Below are 18,429 nucleotides of genomic sequence, written 5' to 3'. Positions count from 1 at the left end.
CCAGGTTTCTCTCCACAGCGAGAGGTTTTATTATTTAGCATTATTATCCTTTTCCTGTGTGTTTATTAAATAAATATTTTTTTATCTCTTTCACTTTCCTCCTGATGGCTTTTCTTGGTCTTAAAATCAAGAGTCAAACATGGTTAGAAGGAGAAAAGGGATTTTACCTTGGTGTTTATTTTGAGGATCCTTAGGTCCACATGTCCAGGTCAAATGCACTGAAATGCACCCCACAATGCACCCCCAAAAGATCTGATATAATATTATAGGTGTTACTAATTAGCATATCTATCAAAAATTCCCCAAAGAGAGGCTTCAATGAGCCCCCCTCCCCAAGGAACCTTCCCCTGGTTGATTCTATCTTAGTTTCTGGCGTGTGTTCTGGAGAGGACCTTGGGGTCTGGGGCACACTGATCCCTAAATACAAAGCTTCTAAAATGTTTAATCTCTCAGCTTGACAAACAAGTCTAAGAATGTAGACAGAAAGCAGTAAGAATACAGAAGTTGTAAAAAAGGTATAACAAGGGTATAAAAGAAAAGGCAAAAAATCTTCATGGCATCACTCCAAGGAAATTTTTTTTTCCCGAACCTGGTGGTGGGGGGGGTGGTTGTAACCTGCCTTCTATCAGAGGATATTTTCCTCCAAATTTGTCCAAACCAGCACAGGGTGGTCGAAGCTTTATGCCACAACAGGACTTGAAGGATCACTAATGCTGATTAAAAAGAGGCCCACATCTGTTATAGGACCATGAGTTTCCACCTCTTGCATGTACTTGATGCTAAGTAATGCTCTGACTGTGAGGAATAGCTCTTTTAGAAAAATTGCAGTGATTGCAATGGTGGTTGTTTTTTCATTCAGGCTTAAATATAATGGATGCAGTCATCATGTAAAACCATGGATTTTCTCTGCAATGATGAATCACTCAGTCATGGAAAACTAAAACTTGTTCTGCACAAAAATTTACAACCAAAATGAATCAATAAAATAGCAGCAGAAATTTATGGAAGATTATAGACCAAGTTAAGATTGAAGCCATTATTGGACACAATGGACTGGTGATTTGGAAGAGCCAGCACGGATTTATCAAGGATAAATCAAGGTCTGACTAAGCTGGTTGATTTCTATGATGAAATGGCCAGTGATGTGATAAAAGTGGTGGCAGGGAAGGGGGCAAGAACTACCAGGAGTGGAGTATTGTGGTGTAACATCCGGGCAGACAGTATTCATACCTCACCTGCCTCAAGAATAACTTATCTTTTAACTACAGTTACTCTCAGTAATCAGGCAGAATGCACAGCAGGGGCACAATCAAATAAATTATCTCTCAGGAAACCTGCTCTGGTTTCCTTGAACAAGGGTTGTAAGTAGATAAAGGGCTGCTCCAAAGTACACATAGCCCTGCCTGTGCTGTTAATAGCACTAAACTATAAATCTGAACAGTATTCTAAGCATAAATGATTCTTGAACACCCGTTTTACTCCATATATCCAAGGTATTATATTTTCTCTTCGTGAGAGTCCTTGGCTGGCTCTAGCAGATCTGAGCTGAATGGACTTTAGCCATAGACTGTGAAAATGAAACTTCCTAACAAAATGCATTGGAAACAGGGATATTTCCAAAGCTGGGGCACCACGTTTTTAAACATCAGGAAGGTGTGAACCATTATAATCTAGACAAGGTCAGGAAAAAAAAAAAGATGCTTCACAAGAATGTGCAAAAGGAACACACTTGCACGTCTTCTTCCTAATTAACTTTTGACCGCTGTGGATAAACATGGATTTTGGGACCTTTAACAGAGGGCAGAACTGGGAGGAGACAAGATTAAAACATTGGTTTGTGTTGGAAGTTAATGATTCTTCTACCAAGTACCAGCAGAGCTTTGCTTAAGGAGCGAATACTCTGACTTTTGAGCATTTATGTGATAGTATAACTGCTGTTGTTGTGGATGCAGAACCTAGGTAGGAACCTCTTTAATATTCTTTTTGTTTGTCTTGACTTTAAAATGTTGCCATTAGTGTTTGCAGCTATTGAACACGACCTGTGTGCTACCAGTTGCATTTGCTGTAGTCGGTAACACCAGTGACAGTCCTGGCGAAAGTGTCATTGCTTTAATGATGGCATTATGCACCGTATGTGTGTCTCTGAACTGTAAGCATTGTATGTTGTGGACAATGCAAGCAGCATTGATGTCTGCACAGCTCTGTGATACTCACTTTTCATATTAGGTGAACTTAAAAGGTCTTGTTGTGATTGTATTTAAAAATCAGTGAGACAATTGGATTAGCACTGCAGTTAGTGTAAATCATTACAGTTCCATAAATTACTGGAGGAAATGTGGCTCTTGATTTGCCATTTGCTCTTCTACTGGGTGATGTCACAGTCCCTGAGAGTGTAACTGTGGTGATAATCAGCCCAAAGACTTAGACTGTCTTTGCTGGATTCTTAAAGGTCCTCAAACATCACTATATTTTTCTTTTATAAGAGTCTACAAAACCAGCAGCAAACTGGTGTCTTGACCTTTGTAAACTAATTACCTGTTATTCATGCTGAAGTTTTTTAACTTATGTTCTTATTTATTATAATTTGCATATAATTAGGGGGTATAAAACAAAGCTGGTGGTTTTTTTTTTTATCCAGTAAGGAATAGATCTACTGAATAGGCCCAGAATTAGGCCATGGCCCCTATAAGATCATGTCCCCTGAAGCACTGAATAAATCTGCACCTGTCCTTTGCAAGGCTGGCTGTATTCACTCTGCAATTGAATTGCAAGTTGCTGAATGATTTCCCATGATGTTGTGGAAGCTGTCTGCTCCCAGCAACACAAATAATCCAAACTGATTGTTGGTTAAGACCCTTGATTTTTCCACACCCAAAGTCGTTCTCAGAAGAGACTGTATTGAGCATAAAATCAAGTGAATTTGTCAAATGTCCTAAAAAGTGAACTGAGTGTTAAATTTCATCTGTCTGTACCACTTAGAAGTTTTTAGTGGATTTTTTTTTCTTTTTGCTTGTTTTTTGGGAAGAGGTTTGTTTTCTTCCCCTAAGAATAAAGACAGGTTAATTTTTGTTTGGGTTGATTGACTACCTTAACAATACCAATACCTTACTTGCCTGATCTTGTCTTTCTGCAAATGCAACTCTCTCAGATCCCTATTACAGAAGAGTGGCTTGTGCAGGCAAAGAATGGTAGTTTTAGAGAACTCATATTAGTGAAAGGGCACATTTGGTGCAGAAAGCTTCATACTTTTGCTTTCATACTTCACACTTTTAACCAGACCCTTGATTTATTAAACATGGAAGGAAATGCTAATTGAAAAAAACTAAAATAGCAACTTTATCAATACTTAAAGTTATCGGGCTCAGCAGCTACTGTATGTTGGCATCAATTGTGAATTGACCTTTCATCTTTTTTTTCTAATGCTCTTGTGGCCTGGAATTTCCCCAGCCCTCATCTCATCCATCTCCAGCTGATATTGGTATAGGTCAGGGTCATCTGAGGGTGGGAGGAGACACTGCCAGCAGATTCTAAGTCATGCTGTACCTTTAAACCCTCAAAAAAAAGCTACTTCTCCTGTCCTGTGACCTGCAATGATATTGCATATTATTGTAGCCATCAATGTATCATAATTACAAGGAGGTGTTTATATCTTCAGGTTACACAAAGACAGGTGAATTTCAGAGGACCAGATGCTCAAAAGTATTTGTGTACCAACTTTTCCTGAGCACCAGTAATTTTATTTCGTAACATTTTTTGTTGGTAGCTGTGCACTCTTGGAGAAATCCTTTCTCTACTTCTTGTTCCTATCTATCTGAGTAGCCAAGGGGAAGGAGAAACTAATTTTTTTGGTCCTGATGCATGTGCTGACCCAGACTTACAGCACAGCCACAGAAGAGTTTGGGAAGTAGATATTAGCAGTGGGAAAGCAGATGGACCTTTTCCAGCATTGCAAAAGTTCATCCAACTTTTTTCAGCTGCATTCAAGCATATAAACCTCTCTTTGTGCGATTTGTTCCCCCTCTCTCTCTTTTTCACCCTTTTCTCAAATGAGGAGAGTATTGTGAAAGGTGAAACAAATCAGATCTTCTGAGCTGTGATTTCTGAGTTCTGACTTCAGGGCATTAATTTCAATTCTCTAATAGAATATGCAATACTCCTACTTGCAGATCTGAAGATTTGCAGATGAAGATTGCTTTTTTCAAGTGACCCATTTTTTTCCAAGGGGTTCTGCAGTGGCTTCTGGATCGTCCTTGAGAAATCTGTTCTGTTTGTAGTAGGAGTTGCACAAACAGGCAAGTGTTTTCATTCTTTAAATAAACTTTGCAAACAGATATCTAACTTCCTCAACAGCTTTTCCCTGAAGTGTATTTTTTAGCTGTTATCCATCACTCAGATACAGAGTTTTAAAAAGCTGAGGAAAAAAAAAGAAATATTGACCTATTCATTGCAATAAACCAAAACACAACTTAATAACAAAACAAGGCTTTCAGCACTAAAACATTATGATGTATCAAAGGATGTATCATTGTCTATGGCTACAGGAAGTTTCTGAGGGAACTGGAGCACTTCTGCTGAACTGCTGAGTTGCAGATCATTTCATGCATCTGGGCATATAGACAGCACTCTGCAAACAGAAAGAGATCAGGGATACCCTGCGTATTATTGCAAGAGGAAAAAAAACCATGTAATATTCTTACAGGAGGCCAGTTAGCTGAAATAATAAATTGTTTTGTCACTAAGAATTGTTTCCAACAAGCCAGTGAAAAGGAATAAATTGGATGGTACAGTGCTGCTACAGATTTTACCAAATTGACGACTGAATTCTAAGCCACATGGCCTGCAAATTTAGAGCTTCCTAGGACTCCCTGTACTTCAGCACTGATGCTTTGTTGACCCTTGTACTTTATTTTTGGACAGAGACTTTGTCTCTTACTCCTCCATCAAAACTGCCTTTTTAGCATTAAAAGACAGGACAAGGTAGAAAGGGGGGTGCTCATGTCTCTTAAAAAAAAGGTGTCAAAACTAGACACTTCGGGATTTAAACAAATACACACTTTGAAACATACAAGTCGTTGAGTCAAATAATTTTCCATAGAAAGGTTCAGTTTCAACATCTCCACATTTTCCTATAATTAGTTTCACCAGATTCATCAGAGAGGTCCTTAAGCAGCTCTATTTTGGCATATGTGCTTTTGTATTTATTACTGTTTTCTCTTGAGTTCAGATCACTCAGTAAAGAAATCAGTCATGACAGCGGAAACCAAACCCAGCAATGTCAATGACTCAAATCAGGAAGCAGAACCTGACCAGCTTTTGGATGATGAAGGAAACAAAATTCCACCAGTCAAAAAGATTTCCTCTCCCACTGGATTGAAGGTTTGGTGCCATAGCAATATCACCATGAATTACCATTGTTATCTGTTAAGAAATGTTGTTCAAGATGTGACATGCCAAATTCCTTCACTCCTGCTCCCCCTATCTTTTGTGGAACTGGATACGCACTAGAGGTACAGGGGATGGTCAGATCTTATCTTTTTTCTAAAGAAAGTAAAAATTCATGATCTACCATATTTACTCATAAGTTACTTCAAGTGGAAGACTTGAACGAGCCTCAATTAGGTGCCTACAATGCACTTGCCTGGAGGTTGCTGTCACCACCATTCTTGTAGGGTCAAAATAAGGCGAGGTGAACCATATTTCGTCAAATGTTTTGTGGCTGACCTGAGGATTGCATTTTAAAACCCAAACTACCCCAGTAATTTTTGTTTGTGTTTTCATGCTTATCAGCAGTTTGTGATTGCAGCCAAACCCTCTGAGAGCACTGCTGGCATAAGGCACGAAGGGTGATTCTTGGATTTTTGCCAGTCAAGCTCAGGAAATATAGAACATGTCAGGAAAGACCCCACACTTGGAGATTTTTCTCTTCATTCCTAACAAAAAGAGAGTAAATACACCAATTTTCAAGCTTTTACTTCCCAGATTGGCTTCATTTCTTACAGTGGATAGTATTGCAATGTCTATACCTATATTTACTTTGTTTAGTTACCCAAGTTTCTGTTGTATTGGAACTCTTGCCCAGTGAGCAATAAGTCTATTTGGTTTTTAGACTATGTGGAAATAGCTGGATAATATTTAAACAAACTTAAACATTTTACCAAATAAATCTTTATTTGCAAAAGCCACAATGTGTGTTGGTGGAAGAAACAGTCAAACTACAAAGAGTATTAAGCTTTTCCTTGTGAGATATATGGTAAATAGGCAACATTTCAAAATATATCATATGACACGGAGATGAACTCAATCAGTCACTACCACATTCCTCATACTGATGTATCATAAAAACTGGCATAAAGCCTTTATTTTGATGCCATATGACTGAGCTAGAATCAGTTATGAATTGGCCTAAAATAAGGGACGCATGACCCAACCAAAAGGTAATTTGGGTTAAGATGTAACTTTGCCACTGCAATTGGAGTAACAAATATATGTAATGATGGTGATTGTTCCACACAGCTTTAAATATATTTGATCCCTCTGTGACCAGTTTTCCTGCCTCTACCTCCCATTTTCTGTCTGAATCTTTCTCCAGATATTTCTGGCTGCTCTGTCATTCAGCTACTTCAGTAAAGCTTTGTGTGGTACGATAATGAAAAGCTCCATCACTCAGATTGAACGAAGGTTTGACCTGACGTCATCTACTGCAGGTTTCATCGACGGGAGCTTTGAGATGGGTAATGGACATTCCCTAACATGCAGAAAACTGCTCAGAGAAACATGAGACAGCATCTGGCACTAATTCTGGTTCATTACCTTGCAGGTAACCTGCTGGTGATTGCATTCGTAAGCTACTTTGGAGCTAAGCTTCATAGGCCAAAAGTAATAGCTGTGGGATGCTTTACTATGGCTTTGGGATGCTTTTTATCAGCAATGCCTCATTTCTTCATGGGATAGTAAGTACTAATCATGGTTAATTTGGGTAACCTAACATTGGAATTGCATTCTGCTTTCTGGTTTTTAAATGAAACTTGGTCTACATTTAGCCTTAGATTTCCAAAGGCCTGTAGAACCTCACTTCCATGTGCAATGAAGCACACGTGACACACACACACATTACTATTGTGATGGTGACTGTTCATTTAAAAAATACAGCTCTTCTGAAGTGAAAGTTCAACTCCTGGAAAAAATGGGACAATCACAATGCTTTAGTTTCCACTCAGGCTTGTTCAGAAAGGAGGCAAAGAAGGAAATTATGCTAGAGCCTGCAGACGGATCAGTGCTGGTAGAACTCATACTAGGTTTTTTCCTGATCCAAATGCACATGCCTGGTTAAACTGATTTTCTGTATCTGGTTAATTTTTATTCATTTTCTGCAGGCTCAGAGAATTACTGCATTATACTTGTATGTGCTAATGTTTCTAGCCATAGCTTGGGCACAGGGATAGCTAATAGAGAAAGACATATTTATGTTGATTTCTTAAATATATAGGAATATTTTTAGGTATACTAGTGCAAAAAGAAAACTGAGTAATGCTTTCTTTCATGTTAGTGGATCTTGCAGACTTTTCATCAGTTTTTCACTCTTTAAGACAGACCATGTATCATACTTGTCTATGCTAGGCAGCTCATGAACATGGGCCTGAAAATTTGTAGAGCTTCTCTGCACTGTCTCTCCTGATGACTGCTCTTTGTTTCAACCTGAAAAATAAGCCTGCCTGGTCTGAGACAGGGCAGCTCCTTGAAGCAGAATGTGTGCTTTACCATGTTGTTCTGCCAAAGCTAATTGTACTTTGCCTCTCAGCAGCACTTGTTTCTGGGAAAGGGATCATGCTAAAGCAGCTGAACTGACCAAATGTATATCAAAGATGAAAAGGGGACCTTTGCTCAAACTCAAGACATTCTTCTTCTCCTTGGCTGTCAGGTCAACATGGGGAGTTTACTTGGACCTGGCCCTAAATTTAGACACCAAAAATTCAATCCCATCTGAAATACTTTCACAAGCCCTTTTGTATTTTCCAGCTTAAAATGTTATGCCTTCCAGACAGAGAATTCTAAGTCTTATTTGTTCTTCATTTTAGTATTTCAGTTTTCTAAAATGTTCTTAAATAATCTTATTTGCTCCTTCAGTAGCACTTTGAATTGATATTTAATCAAAGATACGTTTCTCTTTAGGGAAACAGCAGCCAAATGGTTCCAGCCCTACCACACTGGTGTTTCCCCAGTGAGCACTGTTTCTAAACCTACTGTTGTGTGTTTGCAGCTACAAGTATGAGACAACATCACATACGGCTTCTTCAGCCAACTTAACCACCAGCATAAATCCCTGTTCCCTACATCAAGATGTGAATGACACTGTCCTGGAAGTTTCGCTATCAGGTAAGGAACTGTAAATGAAAGTACAAATACAGGAGCTTGTTTTATCCTTGGTTGCAAGGATTCAGTTACCCAGGACCTGGAGCTGGGGAGTGGAAGAAATAGGACATGAAACTGCACAGAGTTTAACAGAAATAAATGGAGATTCCTATTATCCTCCTTACAATATGGAATACAGCTGTTCTATGTGTTCCTTGTATGGGACACAGGTAGAGAATGAGCCAAGTTCCTCTTCTTTGCACCAGAAACCATCTCAAACTTCTCACATTAAAGATACATTATATATGCCAGGTAATATATTTATGAAAATATCAGTAAGTTATGTTTTTTAATGAGCATTTTTTCTGATGGGTGATACTTACCTGTATTTTTAGAAATCAAATGCAATGGAGGAAGAAGAAAGTGTTATTAAAAGATCACGAAAAGTTATAATGGGGTTGACAGCATTTCATTTATCTTCCATAAGGAAAATGTTCTTAATGCCTTGAATTCTAAGCTATAATCATTTAATGCGCTACATTTCCTGTGATGTTTCACTGTTTCCCATTCAAATATTTTATTACAAAGGTGTTAACTCTCATCTGCAGGCTGTGAGAAGGAACCATCATCATATATGTGGATATATATCTTACTGGGAAACATGTTACGTGGGATTGGTGAGACACCAATAACACCACTGGGCATCTCTTATCTCGATGATTTTGCTAAAGAAGAGAATGTTCCTGTGTATGTAGGTAATCTCAACATGAAGTAAACTGAGAGAGTCATAGTATAACAGGTTGATCACCCTCTGCAGAAGACAACATCCAGCCATTAGAGGGTACTAGCATCTGCTTCATTGTATTTTCAGCATGTTTGCACACAATAGCCATGATGGGCCCAATGTTTGGTTTCCTGTTGGGATCTCTATGTGCGAAACTGTACGTGGATATTGGATTTGTGGATTTAGGTAAGCAAAAAGGAGGAAAAGTGAAAGTAAGCTAATACTTGTTCATAAGAAGTTCATATAAACAGTTGCATATGTTCTCATTATATTAATTATATTCATATATTTTATATTTTAATTATATTTATTTAATTTTTTAAATTGTATAATTTATTAAAATTTTACTGAATTACTAAAAGCTTTTAGAGTGAAGACAGAATTAGACTGAGAGCATATTTTAGAACTGTCCTTTAAGATTAAAGGATTGTAATACACACTTAACTCTATTAGTACCAAGAACTCTCACAGAACCAAGATTTTTTTCTAAACTTGAATTTTAACAAAAAGATTCTGCTAGCGCAGTAGCTTTACAGTTTGGGGGAATTATCCACCCATTCCACTGAGTATTTTACATTATTTACATTTCACATAGTTTTTGCAGCACATTATACACTTTTTCCCACCCCTTGCTTATTCAGATGAAGTGAAAACGTGTGTAAGTATTGACATCTGCACAATGCCAGAGGGGACATGGCAATCCCTGTAAGTGGTGGCTGTGGTCCTTCATCCTGTTCCCTTTCAGTGATCTTGTTTTTCTAGCAGGACAGAGAAGTTTTCAGATGTTCAGAATCCTGTAGTTACACAGGTGAACTATTTTGTCTTTGCCTTCTGTTAAGCCAGTGTTTGATTTTATTTAAGAGTAAAGACAGTGAGCCAATTCCAGTCATGCTAGGAAAAGTCTTGTGAAACATGCCAGAATTAACAATCATAAAAATACAACCAGCTGCTCTCATCTGCCTTGCAATCCATTTAAAGCCGTGGCTAATTTCGCTGACACTACAGAGAATGTCCAGTTGCTTGTTAGTAACCTACACAATTCAGGAGAGCAGAGGATGGTCTCAGGAGAAAGGTATCAGCCTAAAAAGCACACCACACTTGAGGCCTGTCTGCCACCCCTTTGGTTTCCCACGTGTTGGGTAAGGACCTTGGTGTTGCCATGTCTGCCACAAAACATCAGTCAGTAAAAGGTGTAGAATGGCAGATAAAATAGCACTGGACAAACAGGAATGGCTTCAAACCCAAAGAGAGTAAGTTTAGATTAGATGTGAGGAAGAAATTCTTCCCTGTGAGGATGGTAGGTCACAGGAACCAGTTGTCCAGAGAAGATTTGGATGCCCCATCCCTGGAAGTGTTCAAGGACAGGTTGGATGGGTCTCAGACCAACCTGGTGTACTGGAAGGTGTCCCTGCCCATGGCAGGGTTTTGGAACAAGATGAGCTTTAGGGTACCTTCCAATCCAAAACAATCTGTGATTCCATAACACCATTCAGGGTATGATTCCTGATGCTTTCACTGCATGGATCTTCCCTCATTATTGTTGGAAGTCAGACACTATAAAATGTAGCTGTCATAGCAGACAAAGGTTGGGAAGGTTCAGCTTCTTCACTGGGGTAACTTGTGCCTGTTTCCCTCATTTCTAGGGAGCATCACTATCACCCCACAGGATTCCCGCTGGGTGGGAGCATGGTGGCTTGGCTTTTTAATAGGTGGAGCAGCCAGTTTCCTATCTGCTATTCCATTTTGCTTCCTGCCAAAGAGTCTGAAAAAGCCAGAGAAAGCCAATAAGGACAAAACTTCACGTGGTCTCTTGGAAAACATGGGTTCCTCGAGGAATAAACTTTCTCCTGAAAAAACTAAGCCAAGGAAGTGGTCAGTAATGCTGAAAGGCAAGTGTTTCTCATGTTGAATAAATGTGAAAAGCAGTAGGCAAAACACACATAGGGAATGTAACAGTTCTGCAAAACATTTTGCCTCCCCTGCACTTCCATCTAAACCAGGCAGCTATCTCCAGGAAAGGAAAGATCCACCAAAAATTATTAGAAGTAAAAGGACTCTGAGGTTCTGCATGCATCACCTGCAATAAATCATCACCTGAGAGGCACCTACCTCTAAAATTTTGTGCTGGAAGAAATTTGAACAGTAGAAAAGTGTTTCTGTATTTGAATATAAAGGAAACAATAACGGCTCCTTTTGCAATATGGAAAGACAAATTATTCATCTGAGAGAGTTCATGGAAACTCTGAAGCATATTGGTACCTGATGAAAATACATCAGGCTTGAATAGCTCTGGTTGTGCAGTCCTTAGGCCACAAAAATGGTGGAAAGGTGATGGAAAGAGGTGACTTTGCTTCATTTGTCAAATTTTTTGTTTAGATCCCAGTGCAAGACACTGGATATCTCCACCAAGGCAGTTTGCACTTAGCCTTGAGCCTGTGATAATATTCATGCAAGCTGAACAAGTCTGTGCTGTGTGGAGCCCTTCAGTCTTCATGTACATATCTCAATAGAGCACCCAGGCCTTAACCTATACTTCTGTCTTCTTTTAGGATTCTCTTCCTGTATCTCAACCTCTGGTGTTTTTCAAGAACCTGATTTTGCTTTCAGATACCCTCATGCAAATGAAGATCAGTACAACCTGCACTTGGACAGCTGAGAGCAGAACCTTGCCCTAAGTTTTGCGGGTTACTCACCAGTAATTATGCCATGCATCTTTCAATGCCCACTCATATGTCCCTTTCTTTCAGATTTCTATACCTCCCTGAAAAAAGTATTGGGTAATCGAATGTACTTTACGTTTTTGTGTTGCTCACTGTTACAGTTCAGTGGTTTTATTGGTTTCTTCACTTACAAACCAAAGTATATGGAACAGCAGTATGGACAATCTACATCCAAATCCAACTTTATAATAGGTGAGTTACACTGTGCAAGGACTGCTTGTGCTGTAAGGAGTGCATGAGGAAAGGTTCTCGTGTGTTTTATCTGGAGCTGAATTCCTTGCAGAACAGGTTGAAGTAAATGGTGGTGTGACCTGAACCTAAATTATAAAAAACACGGGTTGTGTGCTTATGGGACCATAAGAAATTTTTAAATTATATTAACATTACATTGCATTGATACTATATCTATAGCAAGGGCACCCCAAATATGCAATGAGTGCTGTGGGGAAGTTTTAGTTGCTGAAGCATCTAACAAGTTCCTTGCAATGGAAGTGGGTTTGGAGGGTTAGGCACTTCAAAAACAGCATATGCAACCCAGGGGTTGGACTGAACACAAACCTTCCTGAAGTCATAACAGACCATGAAGCTGCCAGGGACAAACTAAGGACAGACTTTGGCTCTTAAGACCATAACAATTCTTTAATTCTAACATTCCCCTTCTATAATCTCTTTCAGGAGTGACATCCTTACCTCCTGTGAGTCTTGGAATTTTCCTAGGAGGACTTATAATGAAAAAGTACAAAATGGGCATCATTAGTGCAACAAAGTTTTCATTTACCATGTCATTTTTGGCCTATGCCATCAGTTTATTGCACTTTTTTGTTGGCTGTGATAACTATGTGGTGGCAGGGATGACAGTGTCCTATGAAGGGTGAGTATAAAATAGAAAAGATTGTGGTTTTCTCCATAGTTCTCAAAAAATGTACTGTGACATCAAGGCTAAAAGAGAAACATGCTTTTGCAATACTTGAGAGAAAGTGAACACTGCCACATGTCATTGGGGTAGTTTTGTTGGTCAGCAGAGTGTCAGCGTGACAAAGCCCAATGCTGGTTAAAGATTAATTAGGAATTGCATCATTAGCAATGTAGGTTGTTTTGCTGGGGGAGGGTGGGGGTATTGCTGTGCAGTGTTTTCACTAAGAATGTAAATGGTGGACCAGGGAATATGCTTAGGGAGCACTGAGATGAAAAAATGGCAAGCTCATAAGCTTAACTTACCTAGAAAGGAGAAGATGAGGGAAGACATCCCTTTTTGCTAAATACACAAAGGAGGTCTGAAAGCAAAAGAGAATACTGCATTCTTCATATCCTCCATGAAAAGTTAGGCTAGGCATTAACAGAGGAGTATTTTTTAAGTACAGCGATCAGGAGATCTGGTTTCTGTCACTGGTGCATTTTTACCAACAGATAAAGATATTGTTGATAGGACTGTGGTAACTGTTGCTAGCTCTAAGTTCAATTAATTGACCTCTCCCTCCTTTCTCTTTTCTGTCTACACCTGTCAGTAAAATCAGTAGAAATGCTTTTATTTGTTTTAAAATTCTCTATAATCTAGTAATCACTTTAATATCAGTGCAAGTAGGATGGAATCTCAAACAGACCAATAGAGATGTAGATACTCAGCTGTGAAAACATGGCCTGGGCATATGAAGGGGGTTTCAGGACAGCAACGCTGTCACAGAGAAGGGACTTTGCTGACTTCAGCACTGAATTAAAAATTTCTTACACTTGTCTGAACTTAACTTCCAAGCAACCCCATTCCATACCACAAAAATTCCTTGTTTTCTGAGTGCAACTCTCACTGCAAATGTGCCTCCAATGTGTGGGATCCTGTGTGTGGAGCCAATGGAATCACCTATGTTTCGGCGTGTCTGGCTGGGTGCAAGACTTCCGAGGGACATGGAAAGAGCACAGTAAGACCCTGCTTTGGTTTCAGAGGTTTTCTACCAGCTTATTTTCCATGTAACATCAGGGACTAAGTAGGATAAAAAAACCAAAGTCAGTAAGGTATTTTTGATTTCTGGTTACAGAGAGCACAGAAAAGAGAGATGTCTCTGAGTTATTGCACATTAAGCAAAAAGTCCTACCTCCTTGTTGTAGATATTAACTTTAATCTTCTGTAGGTTGAAGACAAGAGGTAGAAACACACGAATCAGATAGGTTTCATGTTGCCTGAAGGTTGTCCATGCTTTGCCTTTCATAAACCTCATTTTGGCTGCCATAAGGTTTTACCTAACAGTAGAAGTACACTAAGATGGAGTAGAATCTTCCCTGATACTGATCATTAATGTTTAAGTATGAAAAATGGGTTAAGGAAAGGCAGCTTGTTTCCTCCATGTGAGACTCTGGGATGTCAGGATACTGCTTGTTTTTCTGGGTGAGTGATTTTTGCTTGCCATGGAATGCTGGAGGTAATGCCCATAGTCCCAGAGACAAAGCTCCAGTCATTGGGCTGTGCCATTTGCATGTTTCCTGATGCCAGGTGACCACTCCAGAACAGAAATGGTCTGGAGCTATCTCTTTACTCTGTTTTCTCTCCAACAGAATCCCCATTTCATGAGACACCTGCTTTGTGTCTTCCAGGTCTTCCATAACTGCAGATGTCTTGAAATCAACAGTTCATGGACAGGAAACAATTCTGCCACCTTGGGGCAATGTCCAAAAAGTGATGATTGTTCAATGAAGTTCATTTATTACACAGTAATACAAGTCATAGGTGGCTTTTGTTATGCACTGGGAGCCACTCCTTCGTACATGATTATGTTCAGGTGAGTACAGCTGGCTGTGTACCAAAGGTGGAGGCTTTCTAGTGAGACTTTCAAAGTCATGTTTTTTTCTTCACATTAGGGAAAAAAGGACTTTCTTGCTCATCAGGAACTGTAGTGGTATGACAAGGAGTAATGGGTTCAAACTGAAAGAGAGAAAGTTTAGGTTAGAAGAAAGTCTTCCATGTGAGGGTGGTGAGGCCCCGGCACAGGTTGCCCAGAGAAGCTGTGGCTGTCCCGTCCCTGGAAGTGTTCAAGGCCAGCTTGGATGGGGCTCTGAGCAACCTGTTCTAGTGGAAGGTGTCCCTGCCCACAGCAGGATGGTTTTGGAGTAAGATGATCTTTAAGGTCCATTCCAAACCAAACCATTCTGTGGTTCTATGGTGGTGTAATCAGGTTTTCCAGAACATGTCCCTTTTTTCTGCTTGGATTTTTAAAGTGCCATGCATTTGTCAGGATTTCTGGATGTGCAAGGAGATGGCAGAGGCTGGATATATAATGAATTCAAGATCAATGCCCATTTCTGATTCCTGGAGTGCAGTTCCCCACGAAACAGAGGAGCATATTGCCAGGAGGCTTTGTGCTGTCCAAGATGTGTCTTTGTACAGAGGAATTCTATTCAAGCACACAAAGATGCTGCACTAACCCTGCTACCTGCAACTCTTTTGTCTTAGGGCAATAGGATATTTCCCATTAAGTATTCCATCAAGTGAGGGAAATGTATGCCTGAGTGTGAAGGCAGTTGGAGAGCTTGTTTCAATAAGGTCGGGATAGACTCTGATTATGACTTGAAAACTTCACTTCCTTAATTATGCTTAGTGAATGGACTTGCCAGGAGCTTTTTGATGGAAATCAGTAGATTAATTCACCTTTTTCATACCACTTAACACACTTCAGCAGATGAAGGAAGCACTCTTCTTCCAAATCTTGGCTTTCCATCAACAAGAGTATTAAGTTCAGGTTATTTAATAGCAGTTTAATAGGCATGTCTAAGCTCTAAAGAGGCCAACACTTCTTACTTATCCATCTTTTTCCTTTTTTTCAGATGTGTTCAGCCAGAGCTCAAAGCTCTCGCAGTTGGTCTATACACACTCATTATGAGAATGCTGGGTAAGAGAAATCATTGCAGAGTCCAATCCACCTAGAGCCGCTCTTGCAGCTCGTAATCACCACTAAGAAAATATAAAGCTGATTTCTAAGAAGATGTCTTTCTTATGAAATCTTGTCACATTTTTGCTTGCCTTCCAGGTGGGATTCCAGCACCAGTTTATTTCGGTGCAGTGATCGACAAGACGTGCTTGAAATGGGGAAACACCAGCTGTGGGAAGCGAGGGGCTTGCAGGCTCTATGACTCCAATGCAAACAGGTGAAGCAAATTAGGGCACAAAACCCTCACTGTGGAAAGACATGCTTTGTTCTCTTACACTGTAGTGTGTGATCCACACAGAAACGCTGTGACTAACTCTGGGCTCAGCTTTAAGTCAGTCCAGAATTCCTGAAATTGAAAAATCTTAACATCAAATGTTAAGCTCTCAGTTTTTAGTCAGTTTTTATGTTGTGCAAAAGAAATTTAATATCCAGGACAGAGATGTCTGGAATGAGTTGTAATTTTTAATGTACTTAAAGCAAATTAAAAATACCTTGGACTTCAGGAGTTACCATAAACAGGAAAGTTACCCAAATTTACCTTATTTGCAGGTAGTTTGTTCACACTGATGAGAATGCTAACTTTGGGCATTGGCCACTTTTGAGAGAAAAGTCCATGCAAGAATATTGTACTGAGTAGCTGTAGGTGTTGGTGAAACCCAAACACTATCAGTCTCTTGGGGTAATGTTCCATAGATTTTTCTCAGTTTCACTCAAACGTCACCACTTCTGATGTGTATGGAATTTCACTTTGCAATTATCTTTCTGCAAGTAAAAATGTCCAGTTTGTGGTATCCTGCACAAAGAATGAGTTTTAATATCTTCCCCTAAGCTTTTTTTTTTGTATATACTAGGACCTTAGCAGCCATTAAATTGATTTTCTTCAGTGTTTTTGAAAAATTCAATGGCCCAATCCTCTATGCTCTGTCCCACAGGTATGTCTTCCTTGGTTTAGCAGCAATTTTAAGAGGTCCTTCCTACTTGATTGGAATAATTTTTTATATATTGGTAAAGAAACACTTTCAAAATAAGAACTCCAGGCCTCTAGAGAATGGACAAGAAGATGCTGCTATGAATAAAGAAGACAATTGCAAGATCAAAGAACGTTTGCCAGGTTCTTCTGATGCGGAGAATGAATCCTCTATTTAGAAAGCAATTTAGACCAGTGGCATGTGAATCAGGTCAACTTCTTTCAGAAACACTATTCACAATGCTGTGAGTAACTAAATAATAAATAATAACACTGTAGAGAGAGTATAACTAATAGCAGAACTGCAAACAACAGCAATAAATACTAACAAACAAGTATGAAAGTGCCTTATGTGTACCTGGTTACCAGTAACAGAATGAGTTCCACAAACTGAACCAAATTCTCAACAGACAAAGAAAAACCTCCCTTGGCAGTTCTGACAGAGCCAGTCTGCTGTTTTTAGTGGGGTCAGGTGCTGCCAGAACATCCACATGCCAAAGGCCCACAAAAAGTGATCCTGATCCTGTATATGGAGATCCACGCAGTGGACTGACACAAGAGAGAGAAGCTCAAGGCTAAGAGCAGCTTTCTGATTCCATCAAATTCAATCAGAATTCACAGTAAGCCAAAGCATTTAGCCAAACACCTCATCTAATTGCATCATTGCAACTGGTTTTCATCTCAAAATTAGCAAAAGCTGTATTTTTCCGAGAAGAATTTTATCTTACCTGAGCTGAAAAGGTTATGCCTGCTTAAAAATACAGAAACTTTTTCATGAAAACAATTTAAAAAAAAAAAAAAAAGCCTTATAGTGGGGGAATTTTATTTAAAAATACTTTTTTTTCTAGTTAAGTGATTCTGAAACACAAGAATTACCCGTGGCTGTGTTGCGATGCCACGCAGTGTCCGGCAGAGGGCACTCAAACGACGGCGTTTCCCCCAGTGACTGTCGCAGCTATCGATTCGTTTTTCACACTCAGTTTTGGTTATTCCGGGACAAGTTCATCATCAGGCAGGAAAAACACTCATCCGTGTTTCCACACACCTTAAAATTCCCTCGGCGTGAGCCTTTAGCTCATATACTCAAAGCTGCTTTTGTTGGTTTTCTTTCACTGTACTCGCGTCACTTGGAGCTTGACAACTTGTTATTACTTTAAATAAAAAGATGAGCACTTGAGTAGCATTTCACAACAGGACGGCTGATACTTTAAAATAGATGCTCAGGGCTCAGTGGGATATGGTTAACAGGCATATTAGATAAAAAAAAACCCAACGTACATTGAGCAAAATGCTGAATTGTTCTGAAGTAAATGTTGTCTGTTATGACAGTCACTTAGCAGTGATTGCAGCAGCTGAACGGAGAAGAATGGGACTTTTTTTCCAAATGAAGTGATATTTACTGAAGGCAGAGATTCTCCATCCATCAAACTAGAGAAGTTCTTTATTCTTCTTTAGCCTGGAGAAAATGAGGCTCAGGGGAACCTTGTGGCTCTCTACAACTCCCCGACAGGAGGGTGTAGCCAGGGGGGTCAGGCTCTTCTCCCAGTAACCAGCAAGAGGACAAGGGAAAATGGCCTCAAGCTGTGCCAGGGGAGGTTCAGGTTGGACACTAGGAATAGTTTCTTCACAGAAATGGTCAGAATAGATGGCCCAGAGAAGTGGTGGAGTCACCACTCCTAAAAGAAGCACAGCAAA

At 39.6% G+C, this 18,429-nt stretch overlaps 1 protein-coding gene across 2 annotated transcripts in view; it reads left to right on the top strand.

Moving 5' to 3' along the window:
- Window positions 1–17,917, top strand: part of LOC103617298 (solute carrier organic anion transporter family member 1C1-like) — a 48,508-nt gene extending 30,591 nt beyond the window's left edge. The window contains exons 1-16 of one of the 2 annotated variants that reach the window (XM_017736683.1): window positions 1,841–1,959; window positions 4,167–4,292; window positions 5,225–5,376; window positions 6,590–6,731; window positions 6,818–6,950; window positions 8,258–8,373; window positions 8,958–9,104; window positions 9,221–9,319; window positions 10,777–11,022; window positions 11,881–12,045; window positions 12,529–12,724; window positions 13,604–13,766; window positions 14,437–14,621; window positions 15,664–15,728; window positions 15,867–15,984; window positions 16,700–17,917. In XM_017736683.1, the coding sequence (XP_017592172.1) occupies window positions 5,248–5,376; window positions 6,590–6,731; window positions 6,818–6,950; window positions 8,258–8,373; window positions 8,958–9,104; window positions 9,221–9,319; window positions 10,777–11,022; window positions 11,881–12,045; window positions 12,529–12,724; window positions 13,604–13,766; window positions 14,437–14,621; window positions 15,664–15,728; window positions 15,867–15,984; window positions 16,700–16,913 (2,118 nt within the window). In that variant the 5' untranslated portion in view covers window positions 1,841–1,959; window positions 4,167–4,292; window positions 5,225–5,247 and the 3' untranslated portion in view covers window positions 16,914–17,917. Of the gene's footprint in view, window positions 1–1,840; window positions 1,960–4,166; window positions 4,293–5,224; window positions 5,377–6,589; window positions 6,732–6,817; window positions 6,951–8,257; window positions 8,374–8,957; window positions 9,105–9,220; window positions 9,320–10,776; window positions 11,023–11,880; window positions 12,046–12,528; window positions 12,725–13,603; window positions 13,767–14,436; window positions 14,622–15,663; window positions 15,729–15,866; window positions 15,985–16,699 lie in introns of those variants that run through there. The other variant, XR_001862744.1, reaches the window with a different exon arrangement.
- Window positions 17,918–18,429: the final 512 nt, after the last annotated feature.

This window comes from Corvus brachyrhynchos, unplaced genomic scaffold (assembly GCF_000691975.1).
Source record: "Corvus brachyrhynchos isolate BGI_N302 unplaced genomic scaffold, ASM69197v1 scaffold246, whole genome shotgun sequence".
NCBI lineage: Eukaryota > Metazoa > Chordata > Aves > Passeriformes > Corvidae > Corvus > Corvus brachyrhynchos.
Note: the sequence above shows the minus strand (reverse complement) of the source record. Positions and strands in the feature narration are given on the sequence as shown.